Source organism: Crocuta crocuta, unplaced genomic scaffold (genome assembly GCF_008692635.1).
Source record: "Crocuta crocuta isolate KB4526 unplaced genomic scaffold, BGI_CrCroc_1.0 scaffold431, whole genome shotgun sequence".
NCBI lineage: Eukaryota > Metazoa > Chordata > Mammalia > Carnivora > Hyaenidae > Crocuta > Crocuta crocuta.
In genome coordinates, this window is record NW_027528859.1 from 2,533,053 (window position 1) to 2,545,994 (window position 12,942).

General features: G+C 38.1%; 1 protein-coding gene across 1 annotated transcript in view; it reads right to left on the reverse strand.

The window, feature by feature from the left end:
• The window catches only part of NCBP1 (nuclear cap binding protein subunit 1), a 37,806-nt gene that overhangs the window by 20,309 nt on the left and 4,555 nt on the right, over positions 1-12,942 (reverse strand). The window contains exons 2-8 of the mRNA XM_077756136.1: positions 9,881-9,969; positions 9,228-9,328; positions 7,004-7,160; positions 4,445-4,552; positions 3,997-4,118; positions 2,117-2,186; positions 1,416-1,631 (exon numbers count right to left, since the gene is read on the reverse strand). Coding sequence (XP_077612262.1) covers positions 1,416-1,631; positions 2,117-2,186; positions 3,997-4,118; positions 4,445-4,552; positions 7,004-7,160; positions 9,228-9,328; positions 9,881-9,969 — 863 coding nt within the window. The remainder of the gene's footprint in view (positions 1-1,415; positions 1,632-2,116; positions 2,187-3,996; positions 4,119-4,444; positions 4,553-7,003; positions 7,161-9,227; positions 9,329-9,880; positions 9,970-12,942) is intronic.

Sequence of the window (12,942 nt, forward strand, 5' to 3'; positions counted from 1 at the left end):
ACACACACTCACTCAAAAAAAAGGTAAAAATTAAAAAAAAAAAAAAAAAAAAGAAAAGAAAAGCAAATTTTGAGGTGCAGTTCTCCTTGCATGGCCAAATGCCTAATTACAAAGATTCTACCATCTTAAATGTAAGTTAGAGTTCCAATCAGATAAACCTTACTAAACCATCACATAATGGTGACTAAAAGCATTTCACTATTTATGAAATATAGCAAAGTGAGAAGCAAGCTGATAATTTTGAATAAATAGCTGAGTATCTGATGATCTACTCTGAGATCGATTATACACATACTAAATTTTCACTGGTCAGAAACAATTTAGGGTAAGACAGAAAAGAGAGAATAAGAGAAAGAAAGCTGAAGTGTGACCTCAGGTGGTAATACTGGTTCTTATGCCAGTGGCTCTCAACTGGGGGCAATTCTGCCTTCAGGGGTCACCTGGCAATCTCTGGATTGTGGCTGTCACACCTGACATTTACCCTCTAAATGCTGCTGGTAGAGGCCAGGGGTGCTGCTACGCATCCTCCAGTTCACAAGACACCCTGCACCAGAAAGAATTCTCCAGTCCCAAATGTGAACTGTGCCAAGGCTGAGAAACCCTGCTCTCTGCTGACTAGGATGTACTAAGCAACAGTACGGTACTTGAGCCAGAACCGACCAAGCAATCATTGTGCTTGCTGTTTGGCTGTTAAGACAGTCATTCAAATATATAAAATAAAGCATAGTTAAATGTAAATTTTTATACCAAAGGTCAGTGTCAAAATTATACATTTTCTTAATTGTTAAAGTATAATGGCTGTTAACAATTTGACTTCACAATAAAGAATATGTATATTTAAAAACTATAGTCAGTTTATACTAATCTTAGAGGTTAAGTTAAAAATATTTTATGATATATTTAAAGAACAATTATATAATAAGAATAATAAGATAAGCTGTGAGGGTTAGAGAGAGAAGGATAATCTCAAAAACTGGAGATTTTTCTTGAAAAACAGCCTTATTAAGAATAATAATACTGCTGAGCTTGTGTCACAATCCGTCCTATTCATTTTACATGTTAGTGATTTATTTCTCATAGAACTTATCAGAGCATCTACTACTCCGCCAGGAAACTGACTCACCCACAGCCATACAGCTGGGATCTGACTAGGGCAGGACTAAAACCCGAACGAGTCTGGCGGGTAAACCCACACTTACACGCACACTGCACTCTTGCTCTATTTACACGTGCCAGGTTCTTGCACGAGCAGAGATACCATTCACTAAGTTAAGCTGCTAACTTCACTGCTGTTGGTCCTCTGAGATAATGAACCACTCGAGGGCGACATGTATCATAGGCTTAATTCAACAGGATTAAACCACAAGTACAAAGCAACACGGGCCCTCTGACAGGAACTGTTGGTGGTCACGCACCTCGGGGTCATCCGTGTAATCGAACATTCTGAAGATGACCCTTGGCATCGGGTACACCGAATCTTCCGTGTGAGGCGGCGGTGTGAAAGGGGGCAGGTTGTGCTGCAGGGCTTCGCACAGGATGCTGTCAAAGGCAAGATAAGGTCTTAGGATGTGCCGCTCCTGCCAACGATCCTTTTTCAATTTCTGAATCTGGGGCCACAGGAAATCTAAATACTAAAGACAGATTAATTTTTAATAATTAATATATATATTTGAAGCTCACAGGAAAAAACATTTTGACTAGAATAAACCAAATGTCAGTACTTTCTAAAATACAGGATACAAAAGTAAGCTAGTTTGCAACTAAATACACTATAAAGAACGGTACTAAGTTTTTGTTTTTACTTACTTTAACTCTGCATGTCTGAGGCTGTTACCACTTACACTCTCAATAAAAAGATAATTTAAATAAATTTAAATAAAAAAGATCTCAACTCTATGATATCTGGAATCCCAGAGAAGAGGAAATGCTTTGATTAGATTCTAACACTTATTAAAAATCCACTATATGCCTAGGGCTATGAGGAGCTGGACCCAGATAGGAGCTGTGGAAAAGCAGCTAAGGCATATAAATGGAAGGATCTGAGTATGTCACAGAGGTAAGAACCTACTCCAGAGCTGACTGTGCTTGTGTCACAAGAGACTGCAAATCAACTTACCTCTTCCTGCGGATGCGGTTTCTCAGCAGTCCACACCTGTAACATGGGCACATGAGTCTTCTGGCGTCTTCTAAAGATAAAAATGAAAACGTACACTCAGGTGTTTAGCAACACAAAAGATTTCACTTGTTTTAGGATTAATTAAATGCAAATTAAAGCAGTGAAACATTTTTACCTATCAGATATGAAAAATTCTGATAATGTAATTAAATTGCCAAAATGTGGGCACATAGGAAGTTTCAGACTTTGCTGGCAGAGGGGCTAATTGATACAATCTCTTTAAAGGAGATATGGAAGAATATAATCTCTGTGGAAGGCAATTTGACTAAATCTACCAAAATTAAAATCGTTAAGGCACTTCAGCCCAGCAATGCCAATTCTGAGAATTCACCCTCCCAAATATATTTGTACATGTACACAAAGACATATACATAAGAATGTTCACTGAAACATTATGGTATATTAAGAGTGGAATACTGTACAGCTGTTAAAAAGGATGTAGACCTATACCCTTTTATGCAACAAATCCAAGTTATAGTAAGTGGAAAAAAAAAAGCAAGTGAAAACAGTGTGTAGACTGGACTACCGTTTGTGTAAGAGAAGGACATACATTCAAATGATAGGATATTCATATTCTTTTACTTTTATTCTTTTGCAAACATCTATATTTTATTTATTTATTTTTAAGGTTTTATTTTTTTAAAAAAGTAATCTCTATACCCAACGTGGGGCTCGAACTTACAACCTCAAGATCAAGGGTTGCAAGCTCTACTGACTGAGCCAGCCAGGTGCCCCAGCAAACATCTACATTAAAAAAAAAAGCCAGTACAACTTTCAAAAATACAAAAACATTTAAAAAACTTATCTTTTAAAAGTAGCTTTGGAGTGCCTGGGTGGCTCAGTCGGTTAAGCGTCCAACTTCGGCTCAGGTTATGATTTCATAGTTCGTGGGTTCGAGCCCCACGTCGGGCTCTGTGCTGACGGCTAGCTCAGAGCCCGGAGCCTGTTTTGGATTCTGTGTCTCCCTCTTTCTCTGACCCTCCCCTGTTCACGCTGTCTCTCTCTCTCTCTCAGAAATAAATAAAACATTAAAAAATTAAAAAAAAATTTAAAGTAGCTTAATATAATGACAATACAGATTTTTATCTTTAGGTTTTTTTTTTTAATAACTGTCAATTACCTATTAATAGATAGAAAATAAACTTAAAACTATCCTGAAAAAATTTAAGGGGACACAAAACCATCACCATGCTGCTGGGTAATAAAGACTAAATTTATGAACAAGACCAATTGCTGGTATTACACCTAATAAGAGAAATCAAGTTTTTACACCCACATGGAAGAAGCAGGTAACAGGAGGATATGAGGCTTTTTAAAAAAATTTTATTTTGAGAGAGCGAGCAGGGGAGGGGCAGAGAGAGGGAGATACAGAATCTGAAACAGGATCCAGGCTCTGAGCTAGCTGTCAACACAGAGCCCGATACGGGGCTCGAACCCACCAACCGTGAGATCATGACCTGAGCTGAAGTCGGACACTTAACCGACTGAGCCACCCAGGTACCACAACCACCACAGGTGATTCTAATGCATACTAAGATTTTGAGAACTACTATGTTAAGATTATTTTATGCCTTTGCCTACATACACAAAAGCAGCTTAAAAGGAGCTATGTTACCAAATCCTTTGCACCAGCAAAGTAAGCAAATATATTTGGTTATTCTGAGGTCTCAGTAAATGACAACAGTAAGGGAATGAGACTACTAGAGAAAGCTGTAGGGAACTCTACAGGTTATCTTTTGAGAAATGAAACTGACATGCTTACTACTAACAGATAAAATATAACACATCATATCAGTAAAAACTACGAGCTGTGCTCTTACTTAAGATAGCTTTCAGTGTTGGCAAAGATGCGGTCCATCTCTGCATCTTTCTTTTCATACAACTCCTTTCCGACCCAGGGCAAAGATGACAGAAATGCATACACATACCAATCCCGCCGCACCTGAAGAAATTTTTAAAAAGGCAAATTTAAAATGTGTGGTTAATATTCATTCGTATTGTATTTATTTATGAAGGAAATCCTATGGAGGCTATAAAAGGGCTTAGGTAAGACCTGGCTCAATCAGAGCATTTCTACATCAGTTTTATTAGACAGAGTCATTTAAATTAACATACAGATGACATGAGAACTGATCCCTATGGCAGGAGACTTAACTTCTAGATATTAAGAATGTGTGATAATCTGCTGTTATCTTTTAGTTTTTATTACTTAAGGGTTATCAGTGAAAAATTCCTAGTACTATACGGACAAGATTCAGGTCTCCTTACCTGAGGTACATCTTCTTCCTGAGTTACACTTACAAAATTTTCAAACATAGCAACCATGGACGGGGCAGCAATGACATGACAATTCACAAGATCAGATAAAAAACGGACCTGTTAGGGAAAACAATTTCTATTAAATCTAAATGTAGTATAATCATAAAAATAAGCAATCTTGTGATGACTGAAACCACAGGTCTGAAAAGCTACACCTCAAGGTCAAATATAGCCTGCTGTCTGTTTTTCGTTTGCACAGCCTATGAACTAAGAACAGTTTTTCGTTATTTAAATGTTTGAAAAAGTCTAAAAGAATATTTTATGATTCATACAACTTACATGAAATTAAAGCTCACAAATGAGCTTGTATTGGACCACAGCACTCGCTTTCATTTCTGTGTTGTCTATGCTGCTTTCAAGTGACAATGGCAGAGCTGAGTAGTTGTGACAAAAGCCGTACGAAGCACAGGAATATGCATTTATAGGTTTCCACTCCATATTATACTAAGAACCTAGACTGTAATATTATAGCTACCTCAACCTGTAATCTTTTCTGTTCTCTGTGAAGAAATTTGCACTGGACTATATATAGAAATGGAAATTTCTAAACGGGTACTTGTTGGGTGTCCTTTGCGTGTCACTGCTAAGCACTCTTAAAAGTCCCTGTCATGTGGGAGCTCACAGTCTAGTGGGATGAGCCTAATCTCAAACCAAAGGAATGACTCTTCTACTAGAAGGTAAATAAAAAGTGCTCTAGGAAAAGTAATAAAAGGGGGAGGGGAAAGCCTCATAGAGGAGGTAACATCTAGTTATCTAGACTAACATCTAGTCAGCTGTAACAGACGACTGAAGTATGCCTCAAGTAGAGAGCAACAAGAGTCTTCGAGGCAGAAGGGTTCAAAAAGAAATGTTCAGTGCTCTGTAAGTAAGACTGACACAGCTTGGGGCGCCTGGGTGGCTTAGTCGGTTGAGCGTCCGACTTTCGCTTAGGTCATGATTTCGCAGTTCGTGGGTTCGAGCCCCGCATCGGGCTCTGTGCTGACTGCCAGCTCAGAGCCTGGAGCCCATTTCAGAGTCTCTATCTCCCTCTCTCTCTGACCCTCCCTTGCTCACGCTGTCTCTCTCTCTCTCTCTCTCTCCTAGAAATAAATAAAAATATTAAAAAAAAAAAAGTGACACAGCTGGAGGGTGTGCGGGAGGCAAGGCTAGAGAAACAGATTGGGGCAACCACAAAAGGGCAGGCTATGGAGTCTGGACTTCATCTCACAGTCTGACTGGTGGCTAACTTTTTGGGTGGTATACACTCGGTAAAAGAACTTGATCACATGCTTCCAACATAACTACATGTAATGTGAACATAAATATTACACATAAGTGTATAATATATACTGGCCCATTGGCAATCTATGTGTTATGTATTAGTAAAGCATTAATTCCGTTTCCATTTAAGATAAATATTTACTTTTCCTAACCAATGAACCATCTTGTGCACAGACTTTTAAGACTTGCACTGTGGCAAATGGGAAGAAATTGAGGTTTGTACTCCATAAGCAACATGAGTGGGAAGAATTACAGAAAGATCACTCTGGTGACACTGCAGAAGATATAGTGAAAAAGGCAGAGAATCTAAATTCAAAGGATCAGTTAAGAGGCTGGTTTAAGACATGAGGAGGAAGGGGGGCCTGGCTGGCTCAGCTAGTAAGGCATGACACTCTGGATCTTAGAGTTATGAGTTCAAGCCCCGCACTGGGCACAGAGCTAACTTTAAAAAATAAATAAATAAATAAATAAAAGGTATGAGTAGGAAGGCATGAACTATGCCAGATGCCCTACAGATAAAGGAAAAGGGACAGATGAGACAGAAATTTAGGAGGCAGAAGTGATGTGCCTTGGGGGCTGCTTACAGGATGAGGGGGCAAAGGGAAGACAAACATTAATGCTCAGGTCCCTAGATGCATGATGCAGTAGACCAGCAGACCCTGTGTGTGGGCTGAAGACAGAATGATGCATTGATTTAGGGACTTCCAGGCAAGATGCCTCAGGGCTATCCAGGAAGTATTTGGAACACAAGTCTGGAGCTCAAAGGCTGAAGTCTGAAGCAGGACATACAGATTATCAACCTGTCAGGAAGAGGGTGGTGTCACCAAAATAAAGATGGTTTACACAGCTGTAAGAATGAGAATGTTTCAAGAGGTGTGTGTAAAGGAAAGTGAAGTGAGGACAGAATCCCAGGAAACACAAAATGTAAGGCGTAAAGGAAGATGGCCCAGTAGAAGGACACAGAGGAATAGACGGTTGATGGCAGCAAGAGGTGGTACAGAAATCCAGACAAGTAAGGAGCATAAAGCAGCATGGGCTCCAGGAAGGTCAACCAGGATTCAGAGTGAAAAGAAGTCACCAGAGTTGGTAAATGAGTTCTGTGGTACCTTTACTGAGAATGTTTTCACAAGAACAGCTACTGTGGTGAGCAGGGACTGTATTTCAGGAGAAAGGATAAATTCCTTGGCTGTAGCTCACCTCCCTGTCCATCCCAACACTAAGTCATAATATACTAAAAAAGTAACTTACCAAATATACAGCTTCACTGTAATTGTTTGCTTTCAATGATTCTTTAAGTTGTCGAATCATAGCTTCTACAAACTCTCCACCGAAGTTGTAATTCCTGGCATTCAGCAGTCCAACTAATGTTGTATAAATTGTCAGCTTCTCAGGTAACAGACGTGCACTGATTTGAGAACCCAGTACAAGAAAACCCCAAAACAATAGCATTATGTTAAGGTGCTCAATTCCATATTATGCAAATCTTTTATCATTTGATTAACTTTGGAACAGGATTACTTTGAGCTGTGTTTTTAAAACTACTTCAGAAAAGACATAAATATTGAGAGGAGTTGCAGACATGCCCCTGCAATTTTTCATTTCAACTCTAGTTTGTTAATCCAAGAATTAAGAAAGTAAAACATTTTAATTATAAAGTTATCAAACTAATATAAATATAAATAATGCTAGACCAGTTTATCTTCCAATGGATTTAGGGGACTCTTATTGCAATCCTATAGAAAATGTTACCATGGTAAAACATCTGGTGAATGCTGGGTAAAACACATTTCCTTAATGCAGAATCATTAAGGGGGAGATGAAACACTCACCATTTCTAAACTTAGCTAACCAAATGTCACAGGACCAAAATTCTACTTACAAAAACACTATTCTAGTTGCTTAGAAAAAATTCAGAACTAAAACCACTTTCAGCTAAGTCCCTATCAGTTAAATTGCTGAATGTCAACATGGTACTTGGATACAGTAAAATTTCTTTACAACCCAGATTGCTTACTTCCAAGTGTGCAAATTTTCATTATAGTTATTTGAAAAGCAAGGAAGAGGATTACAGTAAAAAACCTTTGGAGAAAGCAAAGGTTGCTTCCTAACTTAGATAGGCTTTAGAAATTATCTCAAAAAGAAAAGCAAACAGGAGCTCATGTTCATTCAGATTTTGTGTTTGTGTTTTCCCAAGGTGCCTAGCAGAGTGTAAGAGACAATTTAGGTTTAAAAAGAAATACTTGCACTGATAGCAACCTTCCTCTCCAGCCCCCAAACCATGGTTTCCATCACAGTTTAAGCATAAATCTACTCCATTCTAATAAATGCTTCCAAAACAGAAGGTATTTTAATTGTTATTAGTCATTTCTTAGTCTAAGGACAGGTCTTCCTGAATATGAACTGGATTTCTTTTAAAAACTATAACCCAAATTATTTGTTCTTTATGAGGTTAAAATGAAATCCGCTGGTAACTTTGATTTGCATGCACATTTTTAAATTTCAAAAATGAGCTGTCAGCATTATTTAATTAGAACATTTGAAATAGTAACTTATAAATCATCTTCATATTTGAAAATTTAAAATATCTCATAATTTATAACTTCATGTACAGTACAAAGACCCATTTTATCTAAAAGTCATAACTACTTCTTTGCAGAGTATATAATTCATAGTGATCAAGGTCTATTTGAGAGATGAGAAAATCTAGATTAATTCCACCACTGGCAGAGACTGTTTCATGATTCCATATGAGCCTTTTCCTATTTCAATTTACTCACAGATAAAATAATATTTGTTCTTGCTAACCTAAGTCAAAGAAAGAGTATGTCCATTAATAGCTTCAAAAGCTTCTTCGGTCTTCCTAGAAGGACTATCATTCAAGTGACCAGTTTCTGAATTTATTTAGTACCACTGGTTAAAAATACCGGGGTGCCTGGGTGGCTCAGTCAGTTAAGTATCTGACTTTGGCTCAGGTCCTGATCTTGTGGAGTGTGGGTTAGAGCCTCGCATCGGGCTCTGTGCTTACAGCTCGGGGCCTGAAGCCTGCTTCGGATTCTGTGTCTCCCTCTCTCTCTGCCCCTCCCACATTCTGCTCTGTCTCTCTCAATAATAAAAAATAAACATTAAAAAATTAAAAAAATATATATATACACAAATTAAACTCTACATATTGTATATATTTAAGTGTATATGCTTAAAAGAAAATCTCTGAATGTGAAAGTGTCTAATTTCTCACTTAAAAATAGTCAAATGATTATAAGGTCCCAATAAACAAAATGTTAAGGAAAATGCTCAGTTTTAGTCCTTTTTATCTCTAAGATTCACCAAACTTCATTCCATTTGTGTAAGTTTCCCATTAGAAGGAAAGCTAATGAAATACATGGAATGTAAACACATCTTTTGAATACTCCCAAAGCATTTAAGAGTAGATAATACATTATCACCTGGATTCATAAATCTTTTGCATACATACACTGTACAAAGAAGCCTTAAGATCTTGCTCTTGTAGTTAGGAAGGTCAGCTTCTAAAACACCAGCCAAGCCTTCTAGGTTGCTCTCCAGAGAGCAGGCACTCTGTGGAGGACAGCATATTAAATATGTTAGGTACTCAGCAATTAGTTAAAATTTTCTAAGTGATCATAAAAAAAGTTAAAGTCTTATCTGTATAAGGCACTATGACAGGTTTAGTATAAATCAATTGGGGTAGTACTGTTCTTTAGAAATCCATAAAAAGAGAATGAATGAAAATTTAAAAGCAAACAGTCTAAGGTAGCAGAATTAGACATGTGAGGACATTATTGGTTCTTTCTTATCTCTGTAACTGATTCACTTAATATATGACTCTCAGCAAATTACCTCAAGTAACCAGGACTTGTTTGGTTCTTCATTTATAAATTGAAAGGATTTTTCCTTAAGGTATTTTCCAAGATTCACATTCATAGTCTATGAAAATTACTAAAAACATTGAACTCTCAATTATCTGTATCCCACGGGTTTTGATATGCATTTATTTTGGGATACAGATTGCCTAAAACTCAGATCACCAAGTGTCCGCTGCAGAAATCAATCAAGCAAAGTCCATTACAACCCTAAGCCCCTCACAGCATGTGCCTATGGGGCACCTACCTTTTCTCCTACTTTGCATATTAAAGATTCCAAATGATCTTCAGTTTCATTTGCATCAGAGGTCTTTCTCCTTTTGTGAGGCTGTCCCCCTGTTTCAACAGTGTAAAAAAAGAAACATGACGTGATGAATCCGGTATCACAAATTTAACTTTTTAACTGCTCTAATCTCTTTCCTACCAGAAACCCTACTTTTTACACACAGAAGATCTTAACTGACCTACTACATTTCAGACTGGGCTAGAGTCACCAAAGATCTCCACACCCAGAGACAATATAATAACTCCAAGAGGCATGAGTTATGTTTAATTTTGTGTGAACAGTGCCCCATGGAGCTATGCAATGCAGCAGTCCCATCCACTTCTGTGACAGGCAGAAGCGGTGCCTACCAGGTCCTAACCACCGGTAGTTAGAATACTCTCTGGACCATTCATGTACTGCTACTCCCATTCTTTAAACTGAACTAATCTTCAGCTGCTTGGTCTTAAAGCCTCTTAGTGCCAGTAGTACTCATTATTCTAAAAATGAAAACCAGGTTGAATGGTTTGGAAAGACTCGACTTGGGGGGAAATAAAGGAAAATGTCAAAAGATAGAAAAGGGAGCCTAAGACATTAGGATTCCTCACTAGTTTTACAAGTGTTTGAGCTTTCAACTCTTTAATTAATAATAGCTTTGGTACTGTAGAACATGCAGCAGTAGGGTAGAGTCCAAGTAATGGGAATTACAATATATACTTTAGTCGTGGGCACTGTATCAAATAACTGGTGAGGGAAAGTATATGTTTTATGATTCCCTACTTTAACTACTGGTCTATTATGTTCAAAAACGGTATCATTCACAGAATCTTAAAAAAAAAAAAAAAAAAAGATCTACCACATTGAAATCATTACCGATCACCTATCTGTCCTTTGGGTTGCTGCAGAACTCAAGGTGAACAAACTACAAATTAACCTTAGGTACTGGACTCTTTATTGTTTAGACTCTTGCTGTTAATAATCTCTTACCATTCTGCTTAAAACCTTAATACACATACCTCGTATCCTTTTGTGGAATAATCTATGGCTTAAAAATCTGAAGTTACCAGTGTTAAGTGCAGAACACGATGTTGGTAAACACAACACTGGCCAGCCTCCCAACATAATTCAATTTTGACTTCTGCCAATTAGATTATCAGGACAGCATGTGGGCAAGGAAGCAATGGTCTGTAACAGGGCTGGGGATCTGCATTAATAATGAAAATCTGGATATAGGTTACCCAGGAGTAAGTTAAATAGGACTTCAATCTTCTCCAGACCTGTGGAGCCAAAGGAACTGAACCATTTTTACAGACTTCATAATCACTCACCTGCCACTATAACATCTGGCTTGAAATATATAGTGATTCTCATAAAACACCGTTCCTGGCTATTCTAAACTTGGTGTTAAAAGTGTCTCCAATGACTGAAATGATCTTCAAGTACCACTTGAACTCAAGCTGAATAAAACCATTCTATTACTATTCAGATAGGACCTGATGGGAAGTATTATAAAAGGCCACAGGGTAAATCACCAGGTGCTTGACCCCGACTTCTTATTTATCATTATGATCTGGCTTAAATAACAAATATAGTTTTGAGAGGATACTGTCATAAAAAAATAACACACATGCTGTGTGACAGCTAAGATATCCAGAAATATCCGCCCATGTAAAGTGGACATGTGTGACAATGGAATCCGCGACCTTGATTCTCAAGGAGGCACAGGATCTATAAAGCTTCTACACCAACTTTCACAAAAAAAGGTCTTCTGTTTCCAGGATTTATTCACTGAAAAAACTGCATATTCAAGGCAATGTTTATATAAGCTGTCAGCCAGGATGTTAAAATAGCCTTCTTCTAGAGCAGTGGTTCTTAACTGGGTGAGATTTTGCCTCTGCTCGGGACCACGTGGAAATCTCTGGAGACATTTTTAGTTGTCACAACTGGGGGAGTGCTCCTGGCATTCAGTGGGTAGAAGCCAGGGATTCTGCTAAACATATTACACTGCACAGGACAACTCCCAACAGCAAAGACTAATCCAGCCTGAAACGTCAATAGTGCTGATATTGAGCAACTCTGTTCTACAAAGTAGGATATACTAATAGTATCCTTCAAGACCAGATTTCTGGTAAGGTTGGGGAAATGCAGATGCTGAAACTAGCTGAATAAGAGCACCTTTTTGGTTTTTATGATTATTTTTTCAAACTTTTAACTACCATTTCCTTCCTTCTAGCCCATCTACTCTGCCAGCTTTTTATCTCACATCCCACCCTCCATATCCTCCCTAAATTAACTACCCAGCTAGCCTGTTCCCAAATTAATTTGGAATAATACCCCAGTCTTTAAAGCAACCCTCCCAGACCCTCTTGTAACCTTAAAAAAGGAAAAAATAATGCTGTAGGACGAGAAGATGGGATTTCTGAAGAAAAACTAGAAAGTACAAGTACATAGTCCTCCCTGAACTGCAACTCTTAGTTTCTCTCTTCCCATTTTGACTATATCAAAGGACAAGTTTTGTTTAGAGAATAGAAGAGGCAGAACATATTAAGAAGATATGCCCCACTCTCACCTGAGATACGAGAGGATTTGAAGGTGGGGGTGGTAAAACTATAGACACAGGTGAACTCATAGACAGTAACAGGATATTAACTTAGAAGATAACCTGGGTACACAGAATAAAGCACTTCATTAGGGATAAAATGTGAGGAATTAGCTTAATGTTCTCACATACGCTCAAGAAAACATATCCAAGGTAGCTCTCAGAGCAAGAATACATTTTATATTAAATGTAGAAGTTTTTACAATATAGATTCAAGTTACGTATTGCCACTTCACCCTGACAGCCTTGGCTAGTACAGAAGGGAGAAGTGGGTCTTTATTAAAACCCATATGAGGGGCACCTGGATGGCTCAGTCACTTAAGCAACTGACTTCAGCTCAGGTTATGATCTCAGGGCTCCTGAGTTCTAGCCTCACATTGGGCTCTGTGCTAACAGCTCAGAGCCCAGAGTCCATTTCAGATTCTGTCTCCCTTTCTCTCTGCCCCTC